This window comes from Aythya fuligula, chromosome 20 (assembly GCF_009819795.1).
Source record: "Aythya fuligula isolate bAytFul2 chromosome 20, bAytFul2.pri, whole genome shotgun sequence".
Classification (NCBI taxonomy): domain Eukaryota; kingdom Metazoa; phylum Chordata; class Aves; order Anseriformes; family Anatidae; genus Aythya; species Aythya fuligula.
In genome coordinates, this window is record NC_045578.1 from 8627517 (window position 1) to 8639172 (window position 11656).

An 11656-nucleotide genomic window follows, 5' to 3' on the forward strand; every position below is an offset into this window, starting at 1 on the left:
CATCATAAGCTCCCAAAAGCCGTGGGCTGCCCTCAGGGGCACTGTGGCAGCGTTATTCCTCACAGAGAGAGCAGCAGCTCTGTGTGGGGCCTCATTTTTGGGCTGGAACCTATTAAATGTACCTAATAGAAGGGAGAGCGTGAGGGCTCAGCGCCTGAAGGACACCTGGTAGCTGGGGGCCTTGGGTGAAGCCAGGGGCTGTCCTTCACTGAACCCACAGCCTGAATTTTGATTTAAAAAGCCCCAAACCCGCAAATTAGCACTGCTTTCCCTCAGGGTAGATTTGTATCCCGTCACCTACACCCCCTCCGCACCCTCACGCTGGGCACCGAGCACCTCCCGTCCCCCCCGGATGCTTTTTTTATTGTTTATTTGTGCTTATTTTTCACTTGGAGCACTGAGAGGGGGGGGGCGGCTGAGGCGTGAGGGGGCGGCGGGGCCCCGCCCGTCTCCATAGCAACCGCTCCCCCCCCCCCCGCGGAGGGACACGGCGGCACCTCCCGGTGTCACCTTGCCCCCGGCACGTGACCCGCCGGGGCGGCAGGCGCGGACCGGAAGTGACGCAGCCGGCCCTCGGTCGCATGATGTGGCAAAAAAAAAAAAAAAAAAAAAAAAGCCGTGAGGGTGGTGGTGGGGGGGGGAGCGCTCAAATAGTCCCTTCCGGCGGCGGATCCTTCCGCCGCTCCCATTGGCCCGGCGGAGGACGCGTCACTCTAGTCGGGCAGGTATCCTTCCGCCAGGGCCGGCGCTGTTTAAGGCCGGTGCCGCCGGGCAGGTGAGGGCCGGCCCCTTCCTGCCGCCGCGGGATCCTTCCGCCGGCGGGGGCAGCTTCCGCCCGGCCGCGGCTCGCCGCTCGCGCTGCCCCGCTGCGCTCCGCCATTGCCAGGCTCCCCCCCACACCCCCACCACCACCGCCCTCAGCTGAGGAGCCGCCGCCGCAGCCGCTACCAAAACCCGGGCCGGCCTCGGAGCGCAGCCGCAGCCCCGCCGCCATGGCTCAGATCCTGCCCATCCGCTTCCAGGAGCACCTCCAGGTGGGCGAGGGGCCGCTCCCCCCCCCCCCTTCTTCCCCGCGGGGCCTGAGGCGGGGAGGGGAAGGCCCGGCCTGGCCTGGCCCGGCCGCTCCCTCACGGGCCGGCCCCGAAGGGCACCTTCCGTGTGGGGAGGGCGGGCTCGCGGCCCGCAGGGCCCTGAGGAGGCCTCGGGGCGGGCATCGAGCCCCGGGAGGGGGGGGTGAGGGGGGTCGCGGCCCGTCCTGTGAGGCGGGAGGGGGGCACCGGGGGTACCGCTGCCAGCCCCTGTGTGTGGGCGAGGCCCCCTCTCCCCGTCCTGCGGTGTCTGGGGCGGTTTTGTCGCCGTCGCCGCTCCTGGCGCCGCTTTCCGGAGAGGCGGAGCGCGGCGGCGGCGCTGCCGCAGGCTGGCCCCGCAGTACGGCTGGGGCTGTGCGGGCCGCGGGGCTCAGCCGGTGCCCGCCGGGTGCTGGGAGATAGCAGCCGAGCGAGCCTTCGGCTTCGTCAAGGCGGCTTTGGGCAGCTCCCAGGGACGGATCCCGAATTTGAATAACAAAATCCTGGGTCTGGTTGGATTCGAGAGGTCGCCTCGGCGCACAGCCGTGGCTCTGGGTGAAGCCGGAGCACAGGGAGGGGGCTGGAAGCGGTGGCCCGGTTGTGCAATGCGGGGCCTCGCATCTGACGGGCGCAGGGAGAAGCGCTGCGGGCCGGGCTTCTCCTCCTGGCTTCCTGCACCTCTGGGGGTGCTCAGCTTGTCCTCGCTGCTGGGGAGAAATTTTAGTGGAGAACTCGTGTAATAAAGGTTACGTTGATGTGTTAAGGTTGGGTCTTCTGATGTCCAGTTCGTGGCAACCCTCCCGTAGCCCCAGTGCCCTGGGATGTCAGCTCATGTGTGTGGTTTGTGGCTGGCTGGGGCAGGCACCAACGTAGTGATGGCTCGCATGAGGGGCAGTGACTTCTTTCTAACCCAATTGGAAAGAGCTTTATTTCTAGGCACCTTGATAAAAGAACACTTGCAAAATACTCATTTTGTTGTGTGAATTGCCATAGCCATAATGCCATGTTACACTAAAAAAAAAAATGTTATTTGCTGGCAGCCACAGAGCCTAGAGCTGGGTGTTGGGAAGGTTCTGCTATTCGCAGGTGAAACTGAGCTGGGGGTAGCCCAGCTCCTAATAAAGCACTGTGAATCACATCTGCGATGCATTATTAAAGATACAAACCCTGCGTGTGCCAGGTCTCCAGTGCCATGAGCACAATTACATAAGGAAACTCATCTGCTGCGCGCCAGGAGTGCTGATAGGTTTCGGGCCAAGTCATGGGATGTGCCTGCATGGACTGAAGGAGTTAGCTGCTCCTGTCCCATCTCACAAAGAGCATTGATTTAAGCAGTTTCTCCTACAACTGCCTCTGTGAGCTGCTCTGTATAAGACTTGCTGTCCTGCCTTCTGAGCCTGCGTGCACGTGGCTCTTGCCCATCATGCTCCGGTTTGGTGCAACTACAGAGCTTCCTCTTTCTGTTTCATTGAAAAAACTGGGAGGAACTTGCCTTTTGGGGGGTGCTGAAACATCTGACTTGCTGTTGGACTCGATTCTGAGAGCAGAAGTGTTGATTTTGCAGTGTTTTGGCTGTCCAGAATAGCTTTAGCATGTTTACATCAGTTCTCTGGAGTCCTGATGGATCGAATAATGCAATTTCTTGAGCTGTGCCTGCCCCCCATCATCGAGGGAAACTGCCATGGGGCCTTGCGCAACGCTTGCAAGTGTGTAGCTAATGTTTAATGGCACAGCAAGGTACCCCAGTGGGGCCTTACTCATAAACTGGCAGGTGGTAGATGTGAATGGGAAGGTTTTTGGAAGGCTATGGTTAGAAGATGCTCTTAATTAGTCTAGAAGACCATCATGCTACGGGCGGTGTTAATTGGCAGCAGTTTTCCGTGGATCCCCTGCAGGTCAGAGAATGGTCAGGTAACTGTACAAAGCTCTCTCCTGATCTTCAGCCCTGAAGATCTCGGCTGGCCAAGTGAGATGTGGCTTGGGGGCTTTCTCTAGGTGTAAGTGACCTTTCGTGGTATTTTTTTAAGTGTAAGATCCAGGTGTGTAGTCAGGTTTCAGGCTGTTTGTCAGGCTCGAGTGCCATTACATAGCTTTGGAATCTCAGGAGCTGCAGATACCCAGGGCGTTATCGGTGTGTTGTCTACTGTAGATGCCTGCCCTGCCACAGAACAGCAACGACACGCGGTGGAGAAACTTTTCCTTGAGAATTTCCAAGAAGAAACCTTGATTCCTTGCTATTACAACTTCCAGGCTCTCGCCATAAAGTTTTATAGTGGAGCTTTTTATTCGAAGTAGCCATGAGGAAGCAGGCCGTGTGGCGTGTTGAGCGACTGCAAATGTGGCTGCTCGGATCCCATTCTAGTGAGTCTGGGAGTTGATGCCTCTGAATTGGAGGGGTGAAATTAAAAACAAAATACAAACAACTGCTTGTCCCCCTGTTTTGGGGGAGTTTTTCCCACCCAGCTTCATGGGTGTTATTTCCTAAAGCCCATGGGCTTGGGATGTTCTTGCAGAGGTGTAGGGCAGAGTCTGGAAGGAAGAATCCAGACAACCCAAAGAGTGTGTCAGCTAATTGGATGGGAGTAATTAGCTAAGTGCTTCATGAGCACGTCCCCTCGCAGCAGGTGCTGGTGATTGCAGCCGTGCCTGGATTTGGGCAGGTGGGGGCTCGGCTGTGGCCTGTAAGCAGCGTGGCGCCGGGACCGGATGAGTACCTCAGCCTGCTGGGGTGAGGCAGGGGATAGGAAGGATGTAGAAGGGTTCCTCAACATTACAGAGGTCTCTTATCTGCTGTAAGCATGACTTCCTAGCCAGCCGCACGCTGTGGCTCTTACCTTGCACTGATACACACCAAGTGCCTCAGAGCTTAACTCATGGTGGTTTCTGCATTACGGGACTGCAGTCAGCAGCTCTGAGGGGTCAGCCTGGGTATCAAATAAATCTGGGTATAAATCTCTGAGAAGTTAGCTGAGCATCACGGCTGGAACGAAACGAGCAGCACAAGTGCAGCCTGGTGCCTGCCTGGCCCTATCAGAGCTCAGGAAAACACGGCCTTGTGCTCGCAGTACCGTGACTGGCTGTGCAGCGAGGTGCTTTATTTAAACCAAACAAACCCCTCCGTGCTCCTCAAAGGCTGGGAACGTGTCTGTTGGCTGGCACTTCCCAGCTGCAGGCAGATAAGGAGGCTCTGGGCAGGGGCTCAGCAGCTGCTCGTGGCTCCGAGAGCAGCGCTCACATCCTGTTGTGTGAGAGCCGAGGTGAAACGCAAGCTCAGCGCTTCTGTGCCCTTCCTCGTAGGCAAGGAGAAATTATTTGACAGCTAAGCAAAGTGTCAGAAAGAAAGCAAATGTTCCAGGAAGGGGTCGGCGCAGCGGCTCCTGTCAGCAGTTCTGCCGTTCAGGTTGGTGGCAGGCGTGTGTAGCGCGGCAGCTTCCCTGGGTGAGGTACCGGGAACATCCGTGAGGAATGTGGCAGTGCAAACCTCCACACAAACACAGCCACCACGCTTCCATTCGCCACCTGACCTGCAGCTGGAGGAGCCCCTCGGGGCTGTGGCCCTGCAGCAGCCTGTTCTGCAGAGCGGCTCCTGGGCCGAATGTTTTCTGCTCTGCGTGCCTCGGGACAGCAGCACCACTCAGCTCCAGCACACGTTGCTGTAAAATAACTTGAGCTGAAAATTGGTTGCCCAAGCACGGCCAGCAAGTTCTGCTTTTGTATTTCTATGAAAGCCAAGGAAGCGATTGTCATAGCGTAAAGCAAGAGTGGTGGCTGGTTCCTTCTTCTTCTCATCTTTAAGGGAAAAAAAAAAAAACCCTGCTGTAGAACCCTGTGCCCTTCTAACTCCTGAGTCTGCACTACAGCTCGTATGTGGAGTAGTAGTGAAGTCTTCATAATAAAAGCCTCCAAAGAAACACGCCTGTCATGTTTCCTAATAATAATCTCAGTCTCTGTTTGCTTAGCTTCACAAATGCTTCTGCCTCAGCCACCTGAACTTTAGCCTGGTTGGGGAAGGGAGTGACTGATACTGCCGGCAAGTCTGGCCTCTGGAGAGCTCTGTGCATCGGGCTGAGCAGGGCCAGAAGTTACCACGAGGCAGGTGGCACTGCTGGCTGCTGAAGCTCTTGTGCAAGCCACTGCTGAGGTCGTCCCGATGGGGGTAACCTGCCTGGCTCGGGGCTTGAAGCAAACTTGGTTCATGGGATCTGTTGAGGTTAAAAGATTAGATCTTAGCAGGAGGAACTTGGGTACTTAAAGACCTCGAAAAGGTCACAGCTCCATCAGAAAGCTGCTCCAGGCTTGCTTCAGAACTCCCCTGCCAACTGAATCTGTTTCAAAGAACTGTCTAGCCTCAGAAAATATTATGAGGTTCATAAAGGACCACATCCCCACTGCTAGCCAGGGCTGGCTACCTCAGGTGTGACGCCTAGCAGGTGGCACTTTGAGCACAATTAAGATAAATCCATCCTGCAGCATCCAAGCAACTCTGACCCAGTGGTCAAGTCCGGGCCTCCCGAAGAGGTCTGCCAGCTGCCGGGACGTGCTTGGGTTTGTTCTGCTCATGTCCATTTGGGCAGAGTGCTGCGAGTTTCTGCTGGGCGGAGTCCTCAGCCCTCTGAGAGGGCCCTCCTCTAACGAGGAAGCTGTGCTTGCTGGCTGAAATAGTGCTTGTGAAGCTTGCAGCTGAGTAGAAGGAAATGCCCCGTCCTAGGAGGTCTCTTCCAGACCAAGCTGGTAGGACTCCAAAGCTCTTCCCCCAGGGATGGGACCAGTTGCAATTGGCAGTGCTCAGCTGGTGTACAGGCACCAGGCTTAGCCTGGAGAACACCTGAGTGAAGGTGTGACGTGGAAATCTGAAACCTTGCAAGTGAATCCGTGCTGCTGGAGGACCTGTGCTCAGGTTCTGGGGCACTGGACCTTGCCCCCCTCGATCTGAGCAGCAGAGCTCTGCCCCGTCCAGGAGGCAGGGCTCAATTTCCAGCATCAAGACAGTTCTCCCCTAGGAGAGCCAGCTAAAACACGGCTCCTTCACCTGGAAGTGGCTGGGTGTGAGGGGAGCTCTCTTGGGACTGAGCTCAGTGCGTGGAGCTGCAGGGGATGTAGGTACCCATTTTTCCAAGGCAGGATTCGACTGGGCAGTCATGGTAACTTGCTTAAATCTGTCCTGCTTCCCGTCTTACCATCTGGCAAGATAATTGTAACAAAGTGCTGCCCTTTAGGGCAAGGGACTTGCGTGCAGGGTGCCTGTAGAACCGAAGGCTGAACCATTTTCAAGAAATACTCTTCTTCTGTGAACACAGAGGGCTAAAACCACCTTGCTTTTGAGCCAGTACTTCAAGATGCACCGAGATCTGGTTGCCCTGATGCCCTGGCTGGCAGAGCCCGTTGTTAGCAATGCCCCTTGTGAAGTTCTGCTAACCTGGCACAGGGAGGTGGTGCTTGCTCCCTGGGGCAAAGGGGAAGTGCAGTAAAACCCCCTCTCTATCAGGAGCCGCTGGAACAGAGCAGCCGAGGCGTGGTCACCTCCAAGCCTTCGGAGCACAGCTGATAAGAGCTCGGTGTGGTGCTGCAGATTAGCACAGTGACGCTGAAATGGCTCAGAAGAGCTAGCAACCAGCCCCTCCGGGCAGCGGGACGGGGCCTGGAGCTCAGGGGGTCTCCTAAAAAGGCTGAGGTGTTAGGAGGAGGGCTGACTCCTCTAGTGGTAGAAAAGTGAGCCTATGGTTCTAAGGGATGCCTGCCACAGGCTGGATGTGTGTCTGCGATGTGAAGTAACCAATTTTATCCATTTCTAACAGCAGAAGTACAGCTTTGTCTCAGTACTGCCATCCTGATCCATCAGTCTGCAAGCACAGTGCAGTGGCGTTGCCTGAGCTGTGTTTTGCTGCAAGCTGTGCTAGAAGTGCCATGTAAAGGTAGGCATGTAAAGCTTCACAGCAGCAGGCTGGCTCAGCAGGAAAGGAGATGCTTTGTAGATGCCCGGCGTACCAAGGAAGGCTGCAGGTGAGCCACTGCTGCTTTCAGCAGGCTCTGTTTCGTAGCTGTTAGCTCTGCAAGGCCTCGCTGCCGGAGAGGGCTGGGCTAACTGCGAGACAGGTAGCTTTTTTTAACTCTGCAAGGATAAAGATAAAGCTCAGGCCCCTCACGTGTGGCGCTAAGCTTGAAATAGTGATAGCTGCCAAGTTCAAGTGGAGTGACAGAGGGCTCTGGAAGCAAAGCTGATGCAAGTGGGTACTGAGGCTGTGGCTAGCACTGCAACCAGGAGCAGGCAACTGCCATGTGCCTTAAACCATTTGAGAGGCTGGGCTCTTGAAAAAATAGACTGTAACAGACCTTGGAGATAAGGTACCAAGTGCCTGAACGCTGTGGGTCTCCAAAAAGCCTGCTGGGTGTAACTGAAGGTGGGCAAGAATCGTGGTGTCACGGCTCTTGTGGGTAATGTGCTTTCGGTTTGTGTTGTGGTGGAAGGATACAGGAGGCCTGGCTTCTCCTGCAGCTTCTCCCAAAGCTGTCGGTGGCTGTGTTGAGGTAATAATTTAATGCCAAACCTTCTTCTTTTCCAGCTCCAAAACCTGGGCATCAACCCAGCAAACATCGGGTTCAGCACTCTGACGATGGAGTCTGACAAATTCATCTGTATAAGAGAGAAGGTGGGAGAGCAGGCGCAAGTGGTGATCATCGACATGAACGACCCCAGCAACCCCATTCGGAGGCCGATTTCAGCCGACAGTGCTATCATGAACCCTGCCAGTAAAGTTATTGCATTAAAAGGTATGGAAAAGAAATGCGTGGAGTCACTGCAGAGCTTTCTGTAGTACTGGTTTGTGACTGACTTAAATCTGTCAGGCAACTTAGGTGGGAGGATCCCTTACCAATTTTCCACAGCTTAATGGGAGCTTAAGTTCAGTGATTTTTTGGTTACTCTGAAGGTAGCTGGGTAATAAGTTTCAGTTAAGGCTTGCCGCTTATCATTAGGATGAGTTTTTTGCTGCCCAGTGAGAGTATTTATGGCTTCAGAGCACGGAGAGCTGGAAGGAAAGTTCAAGCTTTGGGCTACTTCTGGAGTCTCTAGCCTGGAATCCTCTTAGGGGAAGTGAGACCTGATCTCCTGAGTGTATAGGATCCATCAGCTGAACCTCTCTGTACAGAGTAGAATACCAAGGCTGGGGAGGAGGGGAAATATTTGCAGAGGCTGTAGTCTTTGCCACGCTGCACAAGGCTGGTGCACTGATTGGTGCATATTTATTGTATCAGCCCCTGATAGAGAAAGTAAAACTATCCGTGGACGACTTGTGTAGTGCACGAAGCACAAGGTCAGCTCGCTCCTTATCTCTGCCAATACACAGAACAATCATTCCTTTGGAGGCTCCAGAAGTGTCAGCCTCTTCCTCCCAGGAAGCCTCAAATATTCTATCACTATAAATTAATATATTGCCAATGGAAATATTTAAATGTGTTCAATATTACCTAAGTTTGATTTTAATACTGTCCTACTGTTTTGTCACAACTTTAATGCTCTCTTGTGTGTGCAGATGGTGAGTTATCTCGACTGACTGTACCAGTTACTGTCCTGTTCTATGAAAAGAGAAAGCAGAATCGAATGACTCAGGTTTATGGTGGACGTGGCTGAACAGTGGTGTTAAATAACTGAAAGCCTAAATTCGGAGTTTTTTTCATGCCCTCTCAAACAAGTGAATCCTTAAGATTCAGAAACTTAATCCATTCAAACTCAGGGCACTTTTAGACTATCGTGTTCTTGATATTAAGCTTTTTATAAACAGGACTGGCCCTTTAGACTCGTATCTAATTTTTGGCTGTTAATATCCCTGCTCTAGCATGTAGGATAGATGCTACCTGAATCTAATATCCCTTCACTCTAAGGCTTCAGCTGCACTAGACGTGGAAATAAATGGCTAGCCTGTAGCTTGAGTAACACTACTGGACACCCTTCTCCAAGCTCTGGAGAAACTTCTGGCTCTGCATCATATTTCAGTGGGCTGAAGTAATGGTGGCTTTCACCTGAACTAGTCCTTGCTGAGTGAAGGCACTTGTCCGTATGGCTTTGGCTTTATCAAGCTGAGATACAGCTAGCAACCTTAACAGAGACCCTGACCTGGACTTAGTTTTATGTCTTTAATGTTCCTTTTATGCTACAGTAGAGTGTGCTTAAGTAGCTACCTCCTAAAACTAGCGGAGCTCGGTCAGAACCCTCCTTGCCTATTCAACAGGAAGAAATGATATCTTATATACCACTGCGCTGTAAAAACTCTGGTAGAAGTGATTGCAGGTGGCTGTTCATGATGTATGTATTCAGCATTGTGTGTAACTGAAATAACTTGTCCTCTTACCTCTTAGAGCTTGTGTTGGTCACTAGAGTCCTTTCCTTGCACAGTGTGTGTTCGTTTGGTTTGCAGCCAGTAGCTCTGTGTATCCCGATGGTGCAACTTAAGGCTTTTGGTTAATGAGTCTCAATTAGGAAAGGCTCTGCCAGCCTGACCTTCCTGTGTTATGCCCTGTTATACTTGAAACAGATGTGGACATCATTTTTAATGACACTGGCACAGCTTTCCTTGCAACTTTCAAGACACTTAGCTTTACTTTAACCTGGCTTTGATGTATGAAGTATCATACAACTTGTGTCGCTGAAGCTTTTGTTTCCTACCAAGCTGTTTTCCACATCTGTTTGGTCGGTCAGTAATGGCAAATTCAGACCAGAAAGCATACAATTACGTGGTAGTGAAATTAGGAATGTGGTCTGGTTAGAATTAGTAGCTGATCACTGAATGACATTGCCAATATATCATAGCATTTTCTAAAAACTTCACGAGTGTTTAGCATCATACTGCAGCTCTTCTGCTTTTAACCACTGCTTGAAGTAACAGGTGAAAACTGCCACCTGGCTAACGATGTCGTGCTTTTCAGCTGGGAAAACACTTCAAATATTCAACATTGAGATGAAGAGCAAGATGAAGGCTCATACAATGACAGATGATGTCACCTTCTGGAAGTGGATCTCTCTGAATACTGTTGCCCTTGTAACGGATAATGCAGTCTACCACTGGAGCATGGAGGGGGAGTCCCAGCCCGTGAAAATGTTTGATCGCCATTCGAGTCTTGCTGGCTGCCAGATCATCAACTACCGTACTGATGCCAAGCAGAAGTGGCTGCTGCTGACTGGCATATCTGCACAGGTACTTTACTGTGAAGGACTATTAAAATATTGTTTGGAACACAAGTGCAAGTGCTTCTCTTGATCGTAAAATCTTAAGTGTAACTGAAAATCTTGCAGTACTGGTATAAACACACAAAAAGTTAATCTGCTGTGATATATTTGTAAGAGAAAGCATGGCATTAAGAAGAAATAGCTATTAAGAAGAAATGGCTGAAGCTATTAAGCTTCAGCTTAATAGTGCAACGTATTTGCTAACACTAACTTAGAGGACTTTGTTGACCACGTGCTTGCTACTTCTGACTCCTGTTCTGTCTTTTCTAGCAAAACCGTGTTGTGGGAGCAATGCAGCTCTATTCTGTAGATAGAAAAGTGTCACAACCGATTGAGGGGCACGCAGCCAGCTTTGCGCAGTTCAAGATGGAAGGAAATGCTGAAGAATCCACTCTCTTCTGTTTTGCAGTAAGAGGGCAAGCTGGGGGTAAGGTAAGACTTGGTTTTAAACATGTTTTAATCTTTAATAACTCATCCTGGTCATCTGCCTCCAGGAAAACAAGTGGTTTAATGCACAAATTTGCCTCTAGGAAAAAGGTGTCAGTCTGGATGCTATTCCTCTAGTGTACATGAAAACTGAGGCGTACACAGCTTCACAGCAGGGGCTACCTGAAGTAGAGAAGTCTGTTCCAGTCATGAAGTGAGGTGATGTGTCATGACTGGCAAGCTAATTAGCTGCTTGAAGGATGTGCCTTCACAAGCAAAGCTTAAGGGAAAAGCTGTTGTAATCTCTTTGCTGATCCCCAGTACCAAGCTTAACTTCCAAGTTATTGGATGAAAAAATTAAATGCTAATGTTACCAGGCTAGTTAGCAATCAATATAAATGTCAGAAATATATGAACTGTGTCAATATGTTAAGCAAGTCAAAAGAGTGCAGAAAAAGTGATCTAAAAGAATCATTAAAGTTCTAAGTATCTAGAGATAACTAAAGATCACATTCCATAGATGAGGAAAACAACTGAGAATGAATACAGCATGTTACACCTTATGCCTGTGCAAATGTTCAGGAAGGCTGGCTTAGCTCCTCTGCTTGCATAATCTTGGGATTAAGGATCATCAGCAGTAGAACTGCTGTATCTTTATTGTTAAAGTCTATTGTTCTGTGAATCATTTGGGAACTGATGGACTAATCTTACCTATTGCACAGTTGCATATCATTGAAGTTGGTACACCACCGACTGGGAATCAGCCGTTTCCAAAGAAAGCAGTGGATGTCTTCTTTCCTCCGGAAGCACAAAATGACTTTCCTGTTGCAATGCAGGTATGATAATTGCACATAAAAACAAATCTGTAGCTTCCCTCAGTGGATATGATTGTGAAGCAGGGCACTGGCAGTTAGTTGGCCAATATAAACCTGAGGTTTGGGAC

At 51.3% G+C, this 11656-nt stretch overlaps 1 protein-coding gene across 2 annotated transcripts in view; it reads left to right on the forward strand.

The window, feature by feature from the left end:
• Positions 1-766: 766 nt before the first annotated feature.
• CLTC (clathrin heavy chain) overlaps positions 767-11656 on the forward strand; it is a 29899-nt gene continuing 19009 nt past the window's right edge. For both annotated transcript variants that reach the window (XM_032200681.1, XM_032200682.1), the window contains exons 1-5: positions 767-1034; positions 7628-7835; positions 9987-10255; positions 10558-10719; positions 11436-11549. In XM_032200681.1, the coding sequence (XP_032056572.1) occupies positions 993-1034; positions 7628-7835; positions 9987-10255; positions 10558-10719; positions 11436-11549 (795 nt within the window). In that variant the 5' untranslated portion in view covers positions 767-992. The remainder of the gene's footprint in view (positions 1035-7627; positions 7836-9986; positions 10256-10557; positions 10720-11435; positions 11550-11656) is intronic.